The 24,126-nt window shown below is 41.0% G+C and overlaps 1 protein-coding gene across 3 annotated transcripts in view; it reads left to right on the top strand.

Moving 5' to 3' along the window:
• Window positions 1–1,444: 1,444 nt before the first annotated feature.
• Window positions 1,445–24,126, top strand: part of LAMP2 (lysosomal associated membrane protein 2) — a 46,168-nt gene continuing 23,486 nt past the window's right edge. For 2 of the 3 annotated variants that reach the window (XM_059679310.1, XM_059679311.1), the window contains exons 1-6: window positions 1,446–1,638; window positions 13,228–13,346; window positions 14,377–14,590; window positions 18,529–18,687; window positions 19,863–20,050; window positions 21,670–21,792. In XM_059679310.1, coding sequence (XP_059535293.1) covers window positions 1,575–1,638; window positions 13,228–13,346; window positions 14,377–14,590; window positions 18,529–18,687; window positions 19,863–20,050; window positions 21,670–21,792 — 867 coding nt within the window. In that variant the 5' untranslated portion in view covers window positions 1,446–1,574. Of the gene's footprint in view, window positions 1,639–13,227; window positions 13,347–14,376; window positions 14,591–18,528; window positions 18,688–19,862; window positions 20,051–21,669; window positions 21,793–24,126 lie in introns of all 3 variants that reach the window. The other variant, XM_059679309.1, reaches the window with a different exon arrangement.

Consider the following 24,126-nt stretch of genomic DNA (forward strand, 5'->3'; position numbering starts at 1 on the left):
GAGCGAGTGTTCCATTTTTTAATTTGATGACATCTGCAAGAGGTTAAGGGCAACAATTTATTAAACCAGATCTTTGACTCATTGAGGCACTTTGTTTCCTTATCCTATATACTAAAAGGCTAATATGCAAATTGTCCCCTCGACCAGGAGTTTGACCAGGGGGCAGGGCTGGCCAGCCAACCTCCCACATCTCCCCCCCCCCAGCCCCAGCTTGCTCTGCCCAATCACCCTGATCCAGTCCAGCCGCCGGACCCCACCCATGCACTAATTCGTGCACCGGGCCTCTAGTATTTTAAATAAAAGAGCATTTACTCTTATAGATTCCTAGAATTATAAAGTTGGAGCCACTTAGAGATAATCTCTGACACATTAATATTGCCTTAGGGAGTTTTGAGAAAAATACAATGTCCAGGCCCCACTCTATACCAACTGAATTTGAATCTCAAGGGAGGGGACCAAGGGGGCACCTCTGGTTTTAAAGCCCCACAAGTGATTCCAACAGGATTGAGAAATAGCTCTTGGTAATAATAATAATATAAACAAAACACACACACACACACACACACACACAAATTGGACCTACTATTTCAGAATCTCTGAGGGAATAAAGCGCAGGAATCTGTATGTTATTAAAAATACCCTGATGATTCTTTTGGAAACTTACATTTGAGAAGCAGGACTTTATTTCAACTGGAAATTTTTATAGCTTTTGAATGCTTTCATTTGTTGAATATTTTAGGTTTCATCTGTTCAGCTGTTAAATATACCAAATAGTATGTTTAGTATGAATTCATTAAAGGATATTTACATGTATATATGCATAGGAAAAGCAACTGGAAGGATGATGGATGGATATAGATAAACACTGTATCTGGGTAGTAGGTATATGGATGATCTTCGGTCGTCCCTCCCCCCTTTCTATTTTATTTCTATCTCATTTTCTTTCTTTCTCCATTTAAAGAAGAGTCTTCCTCTTTCTGAGTTGAATTTCCCCTTCTGAAAAACGGGGTGTTGTAACTTAGTGAACTTCAAGACCACGTCCTGTTCTGGCGGTCAGTGACTTCATACTACCCACTAGCTCACTTGCCCATTTAATAGCATGAACTGCATAGGTAACAACAGTGTTTGAAGAATCATCGTATATAATTCTTATATGTATTACGTTGTGATGCCTAGCAATCGTTTTTACTCCAGCAAAATTATTCTCTTGTTCAAGGAATCGGAACTGAAATAATCTCTACCATCTACACTACCTAAAAGTTCATCCTCTCTCTTTTGCCTCAGATAAGGCCGTCCGCGCATATCTCTTAAGAACGTAAGAATGATCGTGAACCAAAAAGCCAGGGCGTGGTCGTCCCGCCCACCCGCCCTACATCACTACCCTTTTCGCTGCTTTGAAGCGCAGAGATTGGCTGAATGCAAGAAAGAGCCCCGCCCCTAGTCTTATGACCGGCGCTGAAGCTCGCAGTCCCGGCTTTTAGCGCTGTGGTCGGTGGGCAGCAACTGTCTTCCTCCGATTCCCCGAGCCTTTTCCGTGGTGGTGCTGCTCTCGTCGCTGCCTGCTCTTCCGGATCATGGTGTGCTTCCGCCTCTCTCCGGTGCCGGGCTCGGGGCTCGTTGTGCTCTGCCTCATTCTGGGTGAGTTGCCGGGCCCTCCTGCTTAGTACACCCCCCTCCCCCCCACCGCCCCGCCTGGGCCGGGGTGCCCAGTTCAAAGGCCACAACTTGCCGAACTGGTCCCAGGGGTGGGGGTTGAGAGGCTGAACAGCTGACACTGGGCGGTGGCGCTAGCTTCAGGTGACAGGCAATGACCTAGAGAAGACCCGACGGGAGGGATGGCGGAGGAAGAAGGGCCAGTGAGAGTAAGAAAGGGCAAGTAAGCAGGGTGGGCTGGATGCCAAGAGAGTAGGTAGGAAAAAGCAAGGAGTGAAGCGGATGGGGTAGGAAGACTCATTTGGGGAAACTATGAAGGAATGAGCTTAGGAAGTCGATACGTGCTGATTCTAGGGTGGCAGAGACAATTAGGAAAGCCTTGGCTTCCTAGGATCAGGGAAGAGTTTTGAAGATGGTGGAAAAGTATGGGGCGAGAGAGAAAATTGGGGAACGAAAAGACTGCCTGCGTGAAGAACTTGAGGGAAGTGGGGCAGATATGAGAGTTGACTCTGAGGGACAGTGAGAGGGTTGGGGACTTTGGTGGAGGGGTGATTAAAGAGATGAGGAATGATTCTGGATTTGACTTTGGTAGTTGTAGTTCTGAGGGGGAAGGGACCTAAGGTGGCTGGGCAATTTCCAGGCAAGAAAACACAGGCTCAACCTCTGGAGAGTAAAGGAATGAGTGGATACTTCGATAGGGAGTGAATATCTGACTTGGAGGTGTTGAAGATGTCAGTTTTCTACTAGTTTTGCTACTTTTCCCAGCCCCTAAATCCATCCTCAAATGTTTCAGTTGGAAGGGCCTTCCAGATCCAAGGATTTGAGACTGTATCTGAGTCTTGTATGCTTCTTTGCCTTCAGAAGCTCTTTTTCTTCTTCTGTATCATGCAACTGGCCTGTTACTTGGTTTTCAGAGGAGGGAAAGGTGGAGGAGGGTAGGTAACTTGCTAAGGACTGCGTTGTTACCATGTCCTCAGAATGGCTGGGTGAATGTTGGCTGATTGTGTCCCCCCCCCCCCTCCAAGCAATCAGTTTAATGCCTGAAAGGTGAACTTTGACCAGAATGTCTTTTCCTGACCTGATTCATCCTGTTTGTTGCTACCCACGGACTCTTGCTGTTTGTGACCTAATTAAAAAAGAAACAAAAACTGAAGGAACAGATCAGATGGTAGCAGAGAGGAAATAGAGATACTAGGGTCCTGAGAAGATAGTGAGGAGTACACATCTTATAATTTACACTTCAGTAGAATAAAATGAGCCCCCTAGAACAGTGGATTCTCAATCAGGGGATATTTGGCAATATCTGGAGACATTTTTGGTTGTCACAACTGGGAATTGCTTTTAGCATCTAGTGGTTAGAGGTCAGGTATGCTTCTAAATATTCTACAATGCACAAGACAGCTCCCCCAAAACAAAGAATTATCTACCTCAAAATGTCAGTAGTACCAAAGCTGAAAAATCTTGCTCCACATCCATAGCTTTGGAAGGATTCTTGATTATCTGATGTACTGATTCTCAAGGATCTTTGCTGGGAGTCTGTCAGATCAAAACTATTTCCAGAAAAATACTAAGATATTAGTCCTTTTCACTCTCATCCTCTCACCGGTGTTCAGTTGAGTTTTCCAGAAGCCACATAATGAGTGATGGCATCACCCTGATGGCTCTGATATGTTTTATTTACTTCTCAGTTTTAAATTCTATGGCAAATACCTATAGACATAACTCACATAAACAAAAGCTACTTGAGGTGTTCGGTGGATAAGAGAGTAAAGGGGGTCTTGACACTGAAACATTTGTGAATCTCTGATCTAGTCCAGCTGTCCACACAGAGCAGGAAACTCTTCTGTAGGCTTTCTGAAAGCGGGTGGGTGAGGCTTTGCTCAAGCACAGTTTGAAGCTTTCATGCTACTGAGGACTGACAGACCCTAAGAAAGTATTGTTTACCAGAAAAGCACCTTATTAGTGACTAGAACGCATCGAACCACAGCATCTGTTAACCAGTAAGTCACTGCCAGTTGAATCTGCACAAATACAACACTGTTATTGTTTAGAGAAAGTGAAAAAAAATAGTTGTCTTGTTGGTTTTAATTTGTCATTATTTATTTATTTTTTTTAATGAACGCTCTTTTGTTTTGATTTTACAAAAGCAATGTTTGCTCATTGCAGAAAATAAACAGGCAAAAGAAACATAAAAGAACCTCTCAGCTCATCTGCTAGTTTGCCATTTATTGATTGGGACTAACTAGATTCACCCTCTGGGAAGATTTCCTAGATTGATTCACTCCACTTGCAAGTTCAAAACAGGATTTCGAGGAGTAAATGTTAATAATGTACCCAGATCAGATTTTTAAAAGGTACCAGGATGAAATAGAAACCATATCTTCTATACAGCTGCTTTTTCTGACAGCTGTTGGTTCAGTGTGGCACTAACTCCTTCCATGTGGTTTTGTCTCTTGAAATTTTAGATATCAAAATGGCTACCAAGAATAAGTTTTTGAAAACTCAATAAATATTTGTAAAGTATCTGTTATGGATCCCATGCTGTTCCTGGGTTCTAGGAGGGTGGTGAAGGATGATCTGTTCTGAATTTATAGCCTCATTAGCATTAGTGTTTTAGCTGTGCCACTTTGTGACTTTATAACTCTATTCCAGCTTCACCAGTAACTTTACTTTTTAAAAACAGCTGCTTTAGAGGAAGTACAGAAAAGAATTTTTCGAGTCTATGTATTGGCCTTTTCCACAGAGTTAAATAGGCTGATATTTATTTGAATTGTAACTGACTAGAGTACTTTCTGGAGAAGAGCAACATAGCAGCATTATAAAGAGAGTACTAAATGAAAAAAATCCTTTCCTAGCATCATTGCCTAACTGTGTTCCCGTCGTGTGACATCAGAGATTTCAGAATTTTGTGGTTTTGATTCTTATAACTAGTGACTTCTGGTTTTTATAGGGTTGAAGCTTTTCTGGGAGGGAAAAACCTCATAGAAATACCCTGTGTGTGTTTCACTGGTTGGAGCCCCTCCTTCCCACAAATGTTTCTTGAATTCCTATTGTGTACCAACCCCTATACTAGGTGAAAGGGATAGATAGTGCAAAGGGAAAGACAGATGGGGTCCCGGTTCTTGGGAAGCTTACATTTTAGTAGCGGAAGATAGTCCAACCTGTAAATAATAGAATTTCAGATAGTCCTAGGTAGTGTGAAGAAAATGCAGCAGGTAATGTGGAAAAGGAATGAGCAGATGATAGGGGTGGGTAATGGAGTCAGAAGGCCTTTCATTGTGGTTTGACATTTGAGCAGAGACCTGAGTGTTGGAAGGAGGACAGCCAGGTGAGCATCTGGAGGAACAGGAATAAATCTTGACTTTCCCAAATTCTTAGTTTATTACACTAGCCTATTTTCCACTCTTTTTTTTTCCCTAACAGTACCAGTGGTGTTCATTTCTGAGAGTGGAGACTATCTTACGTACAGTTATTTCCCTGTGCCTACCTAGCACAGGGCTTGGTACATATTTAACTCTCCGTAAATATTTGTTGAGGGTACTCATTGATGGGCACTGAGGTTATGATGGTGGACTAGACCAACTTGGTCTTCCAATTCTTCTTGAATCTTAAATTATGTTTTGAAAGAAGTTGTTTTTGTGTGTCTTTGAATTGAGAACATCGAGATTAGTGCTAAGCAGTACAGATAATTATAAACCTATTTACTAAAGTATAATCCCATATAATAATGATAGTATCTTACCTGTACCCCTTCAGATATACCTACATAGTAGTGAAGGTAACATGAAGAACAAGGAAGTCTGGTGAGAAGGAGAGTATGGTTTTAACAAAGAACCAACTTCTCTCCTTTTGTGGGTGATCTAAAAGAGAACGTAAGCATTGAGATTTTTCTGTAGCCTAACCACATTTGGTTAAACTGGTAACTTTGATTTCAAGGTTCTGCTAAAAATTATTCTAGCTGTATTAGTGTGACTTGAAAGGACAGGCTATCATTGGTTATCACATCTGATAGGATTGTAGATATTCAAATATTTACTATGAGTGCAGCTTTTTTCCTCTGTATCCTTGGGTGGAATTTGTGGTCAAGGTTTGTTTTACAGTACTGTGTCTGACTTAAGTGATCCATTGGTGCAGGAAGGCTAATTTTCCTCATGTAGTAACAAAAGCATTCTGGTCATAACTTTGTATTATAGTGATCAGAGATCTCCTATCCAAAAGTATACGTTATGAGTACTTGTTGGTATCCTGCTATGTGTTGCAAGAGAGTTCTGGAGGTCTGCCAAATACCATTCAGCAATAAGCACTTTACATTAGTTGGATAATGTTGAATCTTATTTCCTTATCCACTCTGGGACCTTAAAAACATTAAATTATTCTGTAGCTTGCAATCATATTAGTACTTTTATTTTTAAGAGATTTACCAGAGCCCTAACTGGTTTGGCTCAGCGGATAGACTGTTGGCCTGTGGACTCAAGGGTTCCAGGTTTGATTCCGGTCAAGGGCATGTACCTTGGTTGCAGGCACATCCCCAGTTAGGGGGTGTGTAGGAGGCAGTTGATCGATGTTTCTCTCTCATCAATGTTTCTGACTCTCTATTCCTCTCCCTTCCTCTCTGTAAAAAATCAATAAAATATATTTAAAAAAAGAGATTTACCAGAAATCAGCTACTGAATGTTATGATTGTACCTATATTAGGAATTATAAGTGAGGAACTGTAAATGAGGAACAGTTAATCTGACTTTAACCTATGAATAGAAAAGAAAGAGTAAATAGGTAGTACTGTATATGCCTATGTACTGTTCTTTTGTTAAGACTCTGTGCTTGCCCTAACTGGTTTGGCTCAGTGGATAGAGCGTCGGCCTGTGGACTGAAGGGTCCCAGGTTTGATTCCGGTCAAGGGCATGTACCTTGGTTGCAGGCACATCCCCAGTAGGAGGTGTGCAGGACGCCGCTGATTGATGTTTCTCTCTCATTGATGTTTCTAACTCTCTATCCCTCTCCCTTCCTCTCTGTAAAAAATCAATAAAATATATATTTTTTAAAAAGACTCTGTGCTCAACATCATTCTGAATTGGTGAGTGTGAGGACAAGAATCCATAACTTTAATATGATGAAAGTAAACATAAACCTAAAAGTTGGGAAGGGTTCCTTTAAGTCAGCGGTTCTCAACCTGTGGGTCGCGACCCCTTTGGGGGTCGAACGACCCTTTCATAGGGGTCGCCTAAGACCATCAGAAAACACATATATAATTACATATTGTTTTTGTGATTAATCACTATGCTTTAATTATGTTCAATTTGTAACAATGAAAATACATCCTGCATATCAGATATTTACATTGCGATTCAGAACAGCAAAATTACAGTTATGAAGTAGCAATGAAAATAATTTTATGGTTGGGGGTCACCACAACATACGGAACTGTATTAAAGGGTCGCGGCATTAGGAAGGTTGAGAACCACTGCTTTAGGTGCTGTGTTTACTGGAAGGGAAGCTTGTAAGCTGGAACCTCTAACTTGCTTGGCAAAGTTCTCTTAGCTCTGAGGGTTTATATGCTTTTGAAGAACCTATTAGAGAAATATGCACACTACAGTTCTTTGCAAGATTAACTTACCCAGAGTCTCACAGGTAGTAGATTGGATGGCCTGATTTGAATTCTAGTTCTTCAATTCCAGGGATGGGGCTCTTAATCACCTCATAATATTGCCCCTTAGATCATTGTTTGTTTTACCACCAATATTATGATTCCACCCACCCCATCTTCTTTACAAATGCATATTTTCAGCTACATTGGGTCAAATAGACTTGTAAAAACCTAGCCATTTTTTGCAGTATCTTATGCTTTGAGAAATAAGTTCTGATTTCTAAAAGAACCTATACATGATCTCTTTAGAAACAAATTAGAGAGGATATTTGAATTTGAGAAAGTTGATTTTGAGGAGTGCCTTTTTCTTTTCTTTGGAGAATGAACTCTCAGCTCTATAATTACATACTCTAGGATATATTCAGCTGTGGTTTTTTAATGGCATAAAGCCTTTAAACAAAAATGGCTTGGTTGTTCTAAAATCAAACACCGAAATCAGGATGGAAAATGCTGGAGATTTTTTACCAAAGTGTAAATGTTTCAACTATAAACATACCTTATGAGAAAAGCATTATTCCTAGCCTGGAATTTATGTCAAAATTTGTTGAGGAAACTCACATGGGGGTTGAAGGAGCATCCAGAAGACTGACAGGTTGGCTTCATGATTTGGAAGAGCTAAAAGATTGGCCTTCCTATAATCAGATTAAGCTATATTTCAGGTCCTTATTGCAGGGTATTTGTATCTTGATATAATCAATCAGTTTTTATTGAGAATCTAATATATATTCAGCACTACTAGGAATGATAGGAGATAGAGTACAGGTAATAGATATAATACCCACCATCATGGCACCCATGATGGATGACATTCATATAAAAGACACACTCCTAGGGGCTGTGGCATAGATAAGATCATTTGTTTAAGGGAGTATATTGGAATTCAAAGGAGTTGCAGAGACATTATCAAAAGAAATCTTGAATTTATATATATCATTCCTTCATAGACTTTGGTACTTTTTTTATTAGTTAACAAATTACTTGTTGCATGCTATAATTTACCATAGCACATCAGTTTGTTGGGAAGTGACAGTTGAAGACTGTTTTTGGAGTTTATGACAATACGGAAGACAGGGTTTGCAGGCATAAAATAACTGAATAATTCAGGATAGTATAAGATATATTAAAATTTTGGGATGTGCCATGTGACTGCTCCTCCAGGGCATTTATAGTCAAGGAAATCTTTGTGGAAAAATATGGCTGCTGATAAAATGGATAGCATATCAGTCCAGGTTCTTAATTGAAAGCAATAGAAATAAAATCCAATTGATTGTAAGCAGAAAAGGAATATGGAGATTGATGCACATACACATGGGTTCACTGATGTGTTCATTTGTAATAGAACCAAACTGGGAATTATGCAGATGCCCATCAACAGCAGCATAGATGAATAGTAGAGTAGTCACCCAATGATAGAAAACTATACATAGAGTGAGAATGGACAAACTGTAGTTACACACAACTGGAGTGAATCTCACTAACATACTGAGTGAAAGAAGCCAGACATGAAAGAGCATAGAATGATTCCATTTATATCAAGTTGAAAAACAGGCAAAACTAATTTCTCCTGTTAGAAGTCAGGATAGTGGATAATGGTTACCCTTGGGAGGGAAATGGTAACTGGAAAGAGGAACCGGGAGGACTTTGAGAGTACTGGAATATTCTGTTTGTTAACACAGGTGGGTTCAGTTTGTGAAAAATCTTTGAGCTGTATACTTAATGTTATGCATACTTTTATTTATATACTAGACTAGAGGCCCAGTGCACAAAATTTGTGCACTCGGGGGGGGGGGGCGGTCCCCCAGCCTGGCCTGCTCCCTCTCACAGGCCGGGACCCTCGGGGGTGGGGATGTCCAACTGATGGCTTAGGCCCGCTCCCCCATAAGCATCCTTAGCACTGCATTCGTCAGCCATGAGCCCAGTTCCTGGCTGAGCGGCGCTCCCCCTGTGGGAGCGCACTGACCACCAGCGCACTCCTGCATTGAGTGTCTGCCCCCTGGTGGTCAGTGCGCCTCATAGCAACTGGAGCTTCTGCTGTCAGGCCAAATGTGAGGGGGCGTAGGCCAGGCCGAGGGACCCCACCAGTGCATGATCAGACCCAGGGAGGGACGCGGGAGGTTGGCCAGCCGGGGAGGGACCGTGGAAGGGCTCCAGGGTGTGTCCGGCCCATCTTGCTCAGTCCCGATTGGCTAGACCCCAGCAGCCAGATAACCTACCAGTCAGAGCGTCTACCTCCTGGTGGTCAGTGAACATCACAGCAAGCAGTTGAGCAACCTTAGCATATCATTAGCATATTATGCTTTGATTGGTTGAACAGCTGACCAGACACTTAGCATATTAGGCTTTTATTATATAGGATATATATATATTTCATAGAGGAAGGGAGAGGGAGAGAGAGTTAGAAATTCTGGGGGTCAATGATGAGAGAGTATCATTGATAGGCTGCCTCCTGCACTGGAGATTGAGCACATAACCCAGGCATATGCCCTAACCAGGAATCGAACCGTGACTTCCTGTTTCAAGGGTCAGTGCTCAACCACTGAGCCACACCAGCTGGGCTCTGCGTACTTTTCCCATCTATATGTCATGCTGCATACTTTTCCATATGCGTGTTGCACATCAATACAATTTTCCTTTATAAAATATGCATATTAGGTAATGCAGAATTACTGGAGGTCCTGGCTACATATCCCAAAGTCTGATTCAGTATCCCAAATCATGTTCTTGAACTGCATTTCCATTGCCAAGCATTGAACTGCAGCTTGCACCACTGGCCAGTGCCACTACCAGCTCTGCCTGCTTTGTTTCCTGGGAGCTTAATCCTGCTGTAACTACTTCCACCTGAGGGAGATAGTTCCATTCCTGGCTCCTATACAAATTCTGGTGTGGATGCCTTTGTTAGGTGGAGCCTAGCACAAGATCCTATCCTGGCTGCAAGGGAGGCTTGGGAAAGCAAGTATCTAACATTTTCAGCTTTTTAAAAAATATATATTTTATTGATTTTTTTACAGAAAGGAAGGGAGAGGGATAGAGAGTTAGAAACATCGATGAGAGAGAAACATCGATCAGCTGACTCCTGCACACCTCCTACTGGGGATGTGCCCACAACCAAGGTACATGCCCTTGACCGGAATCGAACCTGGGACCTTTCAGTCCGCAGGCCGACGCTCTACCCACTGAGACAAACCGGTTAGGGCTGACATTTTCAGCTTTTAAAGTAGGCAGTGATGTCTGCCAGAAATTTTTTTTTAAAAAAAAAGAAAGAAAAGAAAAAGAAAGAAAGAAAAGAAGAAGAAGAAGGCAGTGGAGGGGGTGTTTCAAAGTGAAATCTTTCCTGAGGTGAATATTTAGGTCAGTAGAAGAAAGTAAATTTCAAATGTTAGGTACAGTGTCTAGGAGTAGAGATTGAATACAACATAGCATTTGGGTCCAGTGGAACAAGTTTAACTAGATCAAAGGGTGTGTTCTGGGAAAATGGCTAGAGAAAAGTTGAAGGAGTGGGGTGGGAAAGATTAAGGATTAATTTGAAAGCCAGGCGGAGGAATTCAAATTTAATATGGGAATTTCAGAGCCAATAAAAGTTTGTGAACAAGAATGTGTCCTGAGCCCTAACCGGTTTGGCTCAGTGGGTAGAGCGTCGGCCTGCGGACTGAAAGGTCCCAGGTTCGATTCCAGGCAAGGGCATGTACCTTGGTTGCGGGCGCATCCCCAGTAGGGGGTGTGCAGGAAGCAGCTGATCGATGTCTCTCTCTCATTGATGTTTCTAACTCTTTATCCCTCTGTCTTCCTCTCTGTAAAAAAAATAAATAAAATATATTTTAAAAAAAAGAATGTGTCCTGAGAGGAAGAGGTATTCAAGGACCATTAATCTGGCAACACTTCTAGGAGCAGCAGCTAGGAGGTATCTAGTAATTTAGGGAATGGGTGGTGAATTGCGAGTAGAAATAAAAGTCAAAGACTGGATTTAAGAGAGCATTTGAAGGGAAAAATATCAATAGGACTTAACAAAGAAAATGAAGGAGAAGGTAATTCTCCTACTTTTGAGCCTGATGTGGTACCGCCTTTCATTCAGAGCTAGCGAGAGTGAGAAGGGGACCAGTTTGGAGGAAGTAGAAGAATGAATTTTCATTTTGGAATTGTTGAGTTTGAGGTAATAGGTCTTTGAGTACCAGTAAAAGCAGTCCCTGTGCAGTTGGAGATAGAGGCCAGACAGTGAAGTAAGCTCTGTGGAAGGAATACTAGTAGCTCTCACAGGGAGAGAGGGTGTGAAGGGACTAGGACAAATGTGCCAGAGCTCAGTGTTTCTCAGATCTCACATTTAGTGGTAAATATAATGTAGTGGAAAATTTGGACTACAAATTGTACCTTCTGCTTCGTAAAGCTTCGCCTCGGCCCATATTGATACTATTATTATTTGATGCTGTTTTCTTTCTATTACTCTAATATCTTTGAAGTGTATATAATTAATCCATATGAGGCTTCTCTTGGTTATTTCTAATAGTTTTGAATGCTTTGAATACAAGGAGAATATGTTCAAGCTAGGGACTTTAAACAAGACTGAGAGAGGCTGCATATAAAAAGCAGGCCTCCAGTTGATTAGAAAAATTACGAGCTGGAATTCTCAGCACCACTACTGGGTAGCCTTGGATCAGTGATGACAGCTCCATTCCATATTGTACTTAGAAAAGAATGGCCGTAAAACCTACTTAGGCCTAACAAGTTATTTTCGAGCCTTAGCCAGTACAGTTAGGCACTGTCAGTAACCACAAGCTTTAGCACAGTATTCAGGCTTGGCAAGGCAGCCTGGGCTCTGGAGCCTGACGACAGGCTTTTGTGTACAGCTTGTAAGCTGTTGTTGAGGCACACCTTCTTAGTATTCCTCTTAGGACTTTATTCTCTATAGTCTGTAACATGTTCCTACTTGTAGATTATTCTAGATTGCTCAGATATCATTAAAGGATCTGTAGCTATCTTAACAGGAAACAGCTCATCCCTTGGGTAGTGTGTGAAATAGTGAAGAAAAATCCTTAGATAGTTATCCATCATTTAAGCTGCTGGTGTGTTTGCTGGCATATAGAACTTGAGTCCTCGGTCTCTCCAGGGTAATAGGTAATATCTTCCCTATATTTAGCTTAGTGTAGATCTTACTCAAATTAGCGGAAAAGACTCAAGGGCTTGTCTGTCTCCTGCATGGTTTCTCTACCTAAAGAGGTAGCAGATTGACAACACAGGAAGTGATTTTGAGTCCGTGTCAAAGGATCCATCAGCCTTTCTAATTAATAGGATTTTTAAGTGAAACAAAAAGTGATGAACCAGTAGTACATTTATAAAAAAAATAACCTTTTGCTTATGGATCAGACAACCTTTGCAACTCTGCTCCTTTGCTCACATGGTAGACATGCATCAAAAGAGTTATCCCACCTCTTTACATCAGAAGAAAGTAGTTTGCCAAGACATCCGTGTGTCATAGTTCATGTAGTTTCTGACAGGCCTTAAGGCAACAAAACGATTGAATATCAGATCTATCATTATTTTTGCAGAGAGAGTTCCCTGAGCTGGTTTGAGAGAAGCAGGAGTTTAATACCCCTTCGAAGCTCCCCCTTACCTCGTTTATCTTAAAGGGCAAAAATCTGAACAGGCAAACTATAATTGCCTAAAACAAAGCCAGCAAGGCACAGATTAATGTCACCAACCTGTGCCATTACCTATACATCCTAGGTCAAGCAATTATTCTTTTGGGAAGAGGAAACGCTAACTTTATCAATAACATTCCACTAAAGATAAAAAGAAAAACAATGACCAAGATACCATATCTATTAAAAATACTTTGTTTCATTTTAGAGCTGGTTGAACTTCAGTGGTGGATAGAGCTTGTTCTTATATATGTTTTTGTAGTACAAGTTAAAAATCTTACTCTTTTTTAATCTTTTTAGGAGCTATCTCGTCTTATGCATTAGAACTTAATTTGACGAATTCAAAAAATGCCACTTGCCTTTATGCAAAATGGCGGATGAATTTCACTATAGGCTATGAGACTACAAGCAAAAGTAATGTAAGTATTTTTCTTTTTCTTTGAGTTTTATAGCAGGAATTTAATTCTATTCTTTTTATCCTTTACATGCATTTATACAAATAAGATTTCATATATTAACTGACTTAAGTTCTGTGGGTTTTTAAAAAAACTTGTGTCCTTGAATGTATTCTGATCAGTGTTGGAAGGAATATTTTAATTGGTTCTTTCAAGTTTTTTTAGAGTTGCTTAAGGGCAAATGATCTGAAGACTCTATGGTGTTCTAACTGCTTCTGTAATGTTTTTAACATGTATTAACATCAAAGCTTGTCCCTTTTTAAATAGCTTGCTATTAAAAATCTCCCCTTTTGGCAGTACTACTCAACCCCTTTGCCTTTTTATTTTCTTTTAGTTAAGGTCCTGCCTGCTTACAAGCTGATTTTTAAAAAATCAACTTAAGAAGAGAAGTTCAGGCTAGTTTTCCTTTTCCTTTCAGACATAGTACATGAATTTGTCCAGAAACCTAGCCATGGGGGATGTGTGATGTAGACTAAAGTGGCACATCCCACGAAAATGCTTGATGCTCACTACTGTCTGTGTGTTCCTTACTCCCAAACTTCTTTATTTCAACTTCATCTTGTTTGTTTGTTTATATGTCTATTAAATTTATTGTGGTTTATTGGTTAACATCATGTAATTTTCAGGTGTACAGAATTATAATACATCATCTGTATATTGCATTGTGTGCTCAACACTCAATCTAGTTTCCATTACCTTATATTTGACCCCCTTCACCTATTTTGCCGTCCCCACCTCTCTTTCCCCTGTTGTCTGTATCTATGAGCTTGTTTTTGTTTGTTTGGTTAGTTTATTGCCTTTTATTTTATATTTCACATATGAGTGAAAGCTTATGGTTTTTGTCCTTTTCCATTTTAGCATGATACTCTCCAAACCTATCCATATTGTTGCAAATGGCAATATTTCATCTTTTTATGGCTGAGTAGTATTCCATTGTATGTATGTAACACATCTTTATCTAATCATCCACAAATCAAACTTCTTTTTCTTTTAGAAAACTGTAACCATTTCAGACCTTGGCAATGCAACATACAATGGAAGTATCTGTGGTGATGACCAGAATGGTCCCAAAATTGAGGTGCAATTTGGATCTGTTTTTTCCTGGACTGTGAATTTTACAAAGGAGAAGTCTACTTATTTAATTGAAAGTATCTCATTTTCCTATGACACTAATGATAGCACAACATTTCCTGATGCTAAAAAGAAAGGTAACCTTAATAATTGGATTTGTGTTATGTTCTCTTGCTGTTTATTAATAATAAAAATGTGAATAATTTAAAAATTATGCTTATGCATGTATGTCTTTCTAACTACACTGGAAACTATGCTTTTGTATCCTTCCCACACCCATGTACAGCACAGTGTTCAACACAGCATTGATATTTGCTATGCTTTGTATCAGATAGTACCTTAATCCTTACCAATAAGCCTGAGAAGTAGATATTTTCCCAACTTTACAGGTAAAAGGAATGAGGCTTGATGATATTAAATTACTTTCCCAAATGTCACACAGGCTAGTAAGTGGGTGAGCTGTTTTTTTGAACCAAAGTCTATTGAGCTACACACTTAACTATTACTATTTATTTCATTCAATGGGCACTCAATAAATGTTGAATCAATGAACAAATCCTTTATTAATAACTATTTTAAATGTGTACAAATTCAGTAATCTAAAAGGAGCAGAAATGCTTCATCTGCAAATCTTTCTAACATTTTGATAGGATTTTGCCAACAAGTAAATGATGATTAATTAAAGATAAAATGACTGGAGTCAACATTTACTGCTATTTTGAGAAATATCAGGTCAAAAAGAACTTGGGGAAAGCATTGGCAATTAGGTCACCACTGTAACTACTAGAACTGAAATGTGTATTAAAATATTTTGAACGCATGGATAATGGAGATTTCCATTGTGTTAGGGATATAATTCTCTCCTTTCTTCCCCCTCTGTTGAGGTTGAGTTAACATGATGTTTGTAGTAGCTTAGCATTTCTCACCAGTAATATTTCATTCTGACCCCAGAAATAGATACAGAGACTTCAGTTGCCTAGACCTGGAGATAAATAACTCATTTGGATATATGGATATTAAAAGATCGTATTTTAAGGACTCAGAAGTGAATGTGGTCATATAAAATGGGAGTTATCGCAGACTTAGATTTGGAAATCAAATCCTAGTTTTCTTTTTTACCAATCTCTCAGTTCGAGGGGGATAACTAAAGCAAATTTGTTATGAGATATCGTATATATTTAGTTTTGTGCCCTACATTGTATTTCAGAGCTAGTATAAGATTTGCCCCTCACTTTCAAGGAGCTTAAAAACTAGTTGGAGAGACAAAGTGAAATTATTTTTTCAATTTATATGGGAAAATTAGAAGGCATTGAGGTCTGTGTGAAGTTGTTGTTGTTTGTGCTTGGGAGGTTGGAAGACTCATACATCTTTTCTGACAATGTGAGAGAAGCTCTCCAGTGGTTCTCAACCTTCCTAATGCTGCGACCCTTTAATACAGTTCCTCATGTTGTGGTGACCCCCAACCATAAAATTATTTTCGTGCTACTTCATAACTGTAATTTTGCTACTGTTATGAATCGTAATGTAAATATCTGATATGCAGGATGTATTTTCAGGGGTCGCGACCCACAGGTTGAGAACCGCTGCTCTAAACCCTCTCTCTCAAAATACAGAGTGACTTTTGCATATTGTACATAGTCCCTGAGCCCATCTGTGCATGCCTGCAGTTAGGAGGTCAGATTTAAAGTGTTCTTATAAGTAGTCCTGATTAAGAAAGAGCACAGAGAAAGGAGAGGTCAGTGTGTGTTGAAGTGAAAAAGTAGGACCTGAGCTGAAACTCTGCTAATGTAGAATTAGAGTAAGCAGAGAATTTTGAGCAGAGTATTTCCAGCAGGGGGAAGCATCGTGTGTGTGGCAGTAATTGAAAAGCTGCCAGATTAAAATAGAGGCTGTGTGTGTAGCAGCCAAGAAAATCAAGTTGGCTAGGTGGCAATGGGTCTAAGTTATAGGGAGCCTTGGAAGCCAAGGAAAGGCATTTAGCTTGATATGGTAGGCACTGGGGAACCATTTTAGTTTTTTACCAGGAGAGCAATATAACCAAAGCAGAGACTACTAGTTTATAAAGAATATTCTGCAGAATTAATTTGGAAGTGAGGAGACTGCATCCAGAGAAGCCAGCTTCAAAGGCTATTATAGTAATTAAGGTATGATGTGATGAGTGCCTGGACCAAATGGGTGGCAAGAAAAGGAGGTGGGGTTTAATCTGACAGATTGATGGGAAAACTTTGGACTCTAAAAGCTAACACCTATTTCATCCACCTTTTATTTTAAATAAGGAGAATGCAGATTTTTTTTTATTACTAGCATCTGTGTAATATTTGAAACTATTTGGAATTTAAAAGGGCTTCCTTAAATGGACTGTTGATGGTTTTTTAAATAATTTTGTGTTTTCTTTTTAGGCTTCTGATAATTGAAGTGACTTGGAAATTTCTGTTTTCTTTGAAGAGTTTTTTTCTTGATTAAAATACAGAAAAGTACCAAGAATAATATAACAGGCCCACGTGTACCCATTACCCAGAATTAGTAAATGCCATTGTTTTTCACATTTTGCCTCATCTTTTAATTTTATTTTTTAAATATATTTTTGTTGATTTCAGAGAGGAAGGGAGAGGGAAAGAGAGATAGAAACATCAATGATGAGAGAGAATAATTGATCGGCTGCTTCCTACACGTCAATGATGAAAGAGAATAATTGATCGGCTGCTTCTTGCACATCCCACACTGGGGATTGAGCCCACAACACAGGCATGTGCCCTCACCGGGAATTGAACTGTGACCGCCTGGTTCATAGGTTGATGCTCATCCACTGAGCCATGCTGGCTGGGCTAAATAAATAAAATCTTACAAATACATTTGAGGTTTCCTTTGTACCCACTCTCTAGTCTAGAGCCATTTTCCTCCCTGCCTCCTGAAACGTAACCACTCTCATGAATTTGCAGTATAGCCTTTCTGTCTATTTGTTCCTTCTTGACTAATACACATGTCAGTAGATATGTTCATAAACAATACATAGTTTAAAAATGATAGTTTTATAGTGTAAGTCAATATTTCTACAACTTGTTTTTTATTTGTTTTTTGAGGTCTAAATACAGCGAGTTCATGTAGCTGTTCACTTACGTTAAGGGTAAAAACAAGTGTTCTAGTTTATTGGTTAAAATTTTTTTCTTTGGCCATTAGGGGGCGCCAAGGCAGCATTAACTGGCTGCCGGGCTATATGATGGAGAGGCACAAAAAGCAGCCTGCATTATGGACCTTGAATAGTACCTTCCTTACTGCTTCTCCAAAAGAAACTAAGCCATTTGGGTGGATAAGTGTGGTCACAGTCTTTTGAAGTTTTACTATAGGAATTATAATATACTATGTACAGAATGGCTATAACTTACTGCTTTCACATTCTGAAGATTTCATGAAATGGAATAGTCTTTAAATTCTATCCAAGAAGAGGTTCCAAAAATTCATGTACTTACTATAACTTACTTTGGGATAGTAGCACAGAAATAAGGATCTACTATAAAATCCATGATTAATGCATCTGTCTTCCTTTTTAGTCATTGTCCTGTTGATTCTACCTCAGATATATGTTTTCAGCCTTGCCTCTTTGCTCTCTTCCTCTCACCATCTTAGTTTAGGCATCCCCTCCTTGCTTTTTACCTTAACCATGTCATCAGACTTCTAAGTGGTTTCCCTCTTAAATGACTTTCCCTAACATTTTTCTCCCCTGCCTATCTCATAATTTTGCTATCTCCTTTAAAATAAATTGTACATGTGTTATTTATTTCCAGCTTTAAAAACTGGAGTTGACCTCCCACTGCTAAAAAATAAAGCCCCATTAACCTGTCCTTAAATCATATAAGATGCTTCAGAGTGTGACCACCTGCAGCTTGTCTTCCCTTCCTAACCTCCATTTCTCTTGTACCCTGTGTTTCATCCATAGGGAATGTGTCATTCCCTGAAGATGCCATGTCCTCTGTCACTTTGGAGATGGGGCAGAAGAGAAGAAAGTGTAATGCATATTTATATTATCACTTTTTTTCCTACCTTCCTAAAAACAGCTATTGTTAATCTTTTTTTACAGGAATTTTTACTGTTCATGAACCTGTGGCATTCAGAATTCCATTGAATGACATCTTTAGATGCAATAGTATGTTGACTGCAGAAAAGAAAGATGTTATCCAGCACTATTGGGATGTTCATGTACAAGCTTTTGTCCAAAATGGCACAGTGAGCACAAAAGGTGACTCCTTAAAGTATATGTTCCTGTACTTGGGTCCTAAATTAAGATGAGTATACCAGGTAGCTTTGTTGAAGTTGTTACCTGCAAGCAAGCATATACTAAGATTTATTCATAGTTTACACTGGACTGTAATATTTTTATAAATAATAATTCTTATTCTTATGGAACTTATAATTTTAAGTTTATAATGTACCTCTTGTGGAATGGTATTTTAAAAATATTTTTATTGATTTCAGAGAGGGAGAGAGAGGGAGAGAGAGATAGAAACATCAATGATGAGAGAGAATCACTGATCGGCTGCCTCCTGCATACCCCCCACTGGGGATTGAGCCTGCAACCCGAGCATGTCCCCTGACTAGGAATCGAACCATGACTTCCTGTTTCATAGGTTGATGTTCAACCACTGAGCCATGCCAGCTAGGCTGGAATGGTATATTAAAATGCTTTATTTATAGTGTTTTCAGCCGATACAACCTAGTCTTTGTTTGATCAAATCCTCAAATAGTATTTGATCATCAGCTCTTTCACTTTTGATGATGCAAGTCCAAAGCATAGAAATTTTATTTCTGAGTTCTAATCTTGAATTTTATAAATTGGTTTTATAATTTTCATATAACTTTATATAACTGTAACAATTTCTCATTCATCAGTTCTGGGAAACTACCAATACTTCCTAAAAAGAGGTTGAAATGCCTATGATTTGCTCTAGGGGTAACACAAATAAAAAGTTCATTTGTATTTAAATCCTTCAATAATCTCCAAACTTTGTTCTGGTAAACACTATCTTTATAGTGGTTGTATGTGGGAGAGAAGGGGGCAGGCCTACATTGGAGCAAAATGTTTTCAAACTTAAGTCTCTGATTTTCACATAAGAGGCAGTGAAGTTCTTTGGGAATAAAGGGACTTAAGTGTCTGAAATGATGGATTTGCAGCTGGCCATGTTTGAGTAGATAAAGCATTTGTGTGTGTCAAGCCTGTTTGCTGTGTCATAACTCTTAGAGATTGTCTGCATATGAAGCAGCAGTTTGAGAACTCTGACTCATTTATTTTAAAATATCTATCGAGGTATTCCCTCCCCTTCTTTTGGACTGCTTTTGTGATAAATAGTTTGCTCTTCCTAGGCCTTTATGAGTTAAGAAAAAGTCTACTTTAATTTATTTTGTCCTTTGTTTTAGAGTTTCTGTGTGATAAAGATAAAACTTCAACCACTGTTGTGCCCGTTACTCCCACCACTTTACCATCTCCTACTACAACACCTGCTCAAAAGGAAAAACCAGAGATTGGATCCTATTCAGTTAATAATACCAATGGTACTTGTCTTCTGGCTACCATGGGGCTGCAGTTGAACATGACTCAAGATAAGGTATAGTTGTCTATAGATATCACTCAAAATAAAGTATGGTTGTTTATTTTTATGCTACATTCTATTTGCATCTCCTTTCAAATAGTGTAGCCTACATTCAGCTCAAGCGTAGTGTTATTAGAATGATGGCATTTTAAATGGAGATTTGATGTTGACTCATTGAGTTTTGGTGAGTTTGGAGTTACTATAACCATGAAGAGTTAATGTTGTTCTCAAGGTGTTATCTCGGGCAGTGGGAAACCTAGCAGTTTAACAGACTGTTTGGGTTTAGATTCCATTTGCCATCAATAGATCAGGCAATATCAGAGTTGATCGTTATTTCAGTCAGTTTAAATATAATTCCTTCACACTTTTATAAAAAACATATGCTATAGGTTGATGTATGAGAACAGTGTAGCTGTCTATTTCTCCAGCTGTTTGATGACTGGAATCATATAGATATGTCCACATACAGCATGGAACTTCTAGTTGCAGTGTTCCACTGAGGCTATGCCGGGAGCCAGTCCATCCTTGCTGTTTCAAGGGACCTGGCATATATGGCATACTTTTCTTAATATGTTTGCTCACCTTCTTGGCGCTGTGTTTTAACCAAGGTCACCTCTCCGAGAAAGGTTGAATCCCCAGGTAGGGATTTTCCCCTGAAGTTAGGGAGGGAATAAAACCCCTCAACTAAGTGCCAGGCGGGTAATTAATCCCTTTAACTACGAACAATCATGCTTAAACTACATAATCTTTTCTCCCTGGAATGGAGATAAGAAACGCCCTAACCTTTGTAATAGAGATTGATAGGATTGAATCAACTGGTATAAATACAGTTGTAACAAGACAGAAAGACTCAGAACTCAGGAGACAGAATTCAGAAGACAGAATCTACACGGAGCCTAGAGACAGAAGAACTTCGCTGGCGAGAGCATGCCAGAGGATCCTGGACCGGGACTGGCCTCGGAGCCTAGAGACAGAGCCTAGCGGGAGAACATGGCAAGGGATCCTGGACTGAACCTGACTACAGAGATTGGCAGGAGAACCTGACTGGAACCTGGACACTGAACCTGACTGGAGAGCCTGGACAGAACCTGGCTGGAGAACCTAGCGAGGGAACATGGCTACAGAACCTCGCTGGAGATCCGAAGCAGAGCCTCTCTGGAGATCAAGACCAGAACTTGGCTGGAGATCCTGGCTAGGCTGCTGATCAACTGAACGCTGTCTCCGTGACATTCCTTCTTCGCCGACTCCGTCCACACCTTTGGGGAACCCCTGGACCCGCTGGGGTTGGACCCCGGCAAGGCTACAGAGGGTGTACCAACAAACAAATCCCATTTCCAGAGACCCGTGACTTAAACAAGCCAGACAGCTCTTGCTCCATAAATTATGTGTATTTTCATTTGGCTCCTTACTAAGGAAGCTTTCCCTCTTGTTTTTCTTTTTTTTTTTTTAAAGTCATCTGAGTCACAGCTTGAAGGCCTGTGCCAACTTTGTTTGAAAGTAAGACATCATAAACTTAAGTATCCAGACAAAAGGATTTTTTGTTCTCCACTAAAGTTGGTCTTATTAGATTATAAGGTTTTGTTGTAGACATTTGTGGCTAATCTGTACCTTCCTCCCCCCTTCTTCCCTTAAAGGTTGTTACAGTTATTAACATCAAACCCAATACAACTGACTTCACTGGCAGCTGCCATTCTCAAACTGCTCTACTTAGGCTGAACGGCAGCAACATTAAGTATCTTGACTTTGTCTTTGCTGTGGTGAGTAATAGATTTTTCTAAAATTAGGCTTATTCTCTCAGAAAGACATCTGAAAGTATAAATAGGTGTGTGTGTGTGTGTGTGTGTGTGTGTGTGTGTGTGTGTGTGTGTTTTGGGGAGATAATTAGCTCTATTTTCCATTTCAACACTACTTAATTATAGAGTGTAGTCCATTGATTCCTGTTAATCCCTCAGGGTCACCTCAATGGTCTGTGGCTGGACTCTTACATTAATGTTCACCAATTGTGGCTATTGTGCATTTATATAGATCTTAGGGTAGGAGCAAGAATCAACCCACATCAAAAAAACTGTCTAGCCGAGCCAGTGTGACTCAGTGGTTGAGTATCAGCCTATGAACCAGGAGGTCACTGGTCAGGGCATATACCCGGGTTGTGGGCTTGATCTGCAATAGGGGGCATGCAGGAGGCAGGTGATCAATGATTCTCTCTCATCATTGATGTTTCTATCTCCTCTTCCTCTCCCTTCCTCTCTGAAATCAATAAAAATATACTTAAAAAAACAACTGTCTAATCGCTCCATATATAAAAAGTATGTATACATATGTGTGTATATATATATATATATGTATGTATGTATATATATATACACACACGTATATGTGTGTGTGTGTGTGTGTGTATATATATATATATATATATATATATATATATATACACACATATATATATAAAAGCCCAGTGACTGAAAAGCAGAACGACCAGAATGACCAGTTGACCAGTCTCTATAACGTGCACTGACCACCAGGGGGCAGACGCTCAACACAGGAGCTGCCCCCTGGTGGCCAGTGTGCTCTCACAGTAGGAGCACCGCTCCGCTGACCAGGATGAACAGCTGCTCCCACAGCGGGCTGATCCTCTCAGGCCATGCCCCCACCAGTGCACGATCTGTGCACTGGGCCTCTAGTATAGCCTATCTAATAATAGAGAAACATGGTAATTAACCGTAACTTCGCTACCCTTCCCATTGGCTAATCAGCGAGATATGCAAATTAATCGCCAGCCAAGATGGCGGTTAATTTGCATATGTCAGCCCCAAGCCACGGACTGAGGCTTTAGGCCTGGGTCAGGGAGGAGCCAGCCAGCGATCGTTGAGCCAGCAATCCTTGATGGCGGCAGCAGCAGGGAGCTGGGGGTGCCCCGGCCCAGGTCTAAAGCCTCGGCCTGAAGCTTTAGGCCAGGGCCGGGGCGGAGCCAGCTAGCAATCGTTGATGGCGGAGGCGGTGGCGGGGAGCTGGGGGTGCCCAGGTCCAGGCCTAATGCCTCGGCCAGAGGCTTTAGGCTTGGGCCGGGGAGGAGCCAGCCAGCAATTGTTGATGGTGGCAGCGATGGGGAACTGGGGTGGAGCCAGCCAGCTATGCTTGATGGGGGCAGAGGCAGGGAGCTGGGGGTGCCCCGGCCCAGGCCTAAAACCTTGGCCTGAGGCTTTAGCCTTGGGCCGGGGAGGAGCCAGCCAGCGATCATTGAGCCAGCGATCATTGATGGCGGTGGCGGTGGGTAGCTGGGGGTGCCCTAGCCCAGGCCTAAAGCCTGGCCGAGGCTTTAGGCCAGGGCTTGGGCGGAGCCAGCCAGTGATCATTGAGCCAGCGATCATTGATGGCGGCAGCGTGGAGCTGGGGGTGCCCTGACCCAGGCTTAACACCTCAGCCTGAGGCGTTAGGCCTGGGTCAGGGAGGAGCCAGCCAGCAATCGTTGATGGCAGTGATGGGGGGGAGCGTGGGGGTGGGCCCCCGGCCCAGGCCTAACACCTCGGCCAGAGGCTTTAGGCTTGGGCCGGGGAGGAGCCAGCCAGGGATCATTGATGGCTGCAGCGGCGGGGAACCGGGGCAGAGCCAGCCAGCGATCCTTGATGGCAGCGGTAGCGGCTGCGGGGAGCTGGGGGTGCCCCGGCCCAGGCCTAAAACCTCGGCCTGAGGCTTTAGCCTTGGGCGGGGGAGGAGCCAGCCAGTGATCATTGAGCCAGCGATCGTTGATGGTGGCAGCGGTGGGGAGCTGGGGGTGCCCCGGCCCAGGGCTAATGACTCGCCAGAGGCTTTAGGCCCGGCAGGGGCCAAACTGGCAATTGGTGTGAACTACAGAGGAAACACCTTTTCTGACTGCTAATTGGCTAAGCTCCCTGTATGCCCCTGGTAATATTCTTAGTAACTTGGGTAATGAGAGTCCAAATAGGTGATCTAGGGTTTTTTTACCACACTCCTGGAGAAAAAAAGGAAGGTCTGCTGCTGGAAGGTTAAGAAATGTCATATCCTGCCCTAGCTGGTTTGGCTCAGTGGGTAATGCCTCGGCCTGCCCAACGCAGATTCTGGGTTCAATTCTG

Source organism: Myotis daubentonii, chromosome X, assembly GCF_963259705.1.
Source record: "Myotis daubentonii chromosome X, mMyoDau2.1, whole genome shotgun sequence".
Lineage (NCBI taxonomy): Eukaryota > Metazoa > Chordata > Mammalia > Chiroptera > Vespertilionidae > Myotis > Myotis daubentonii.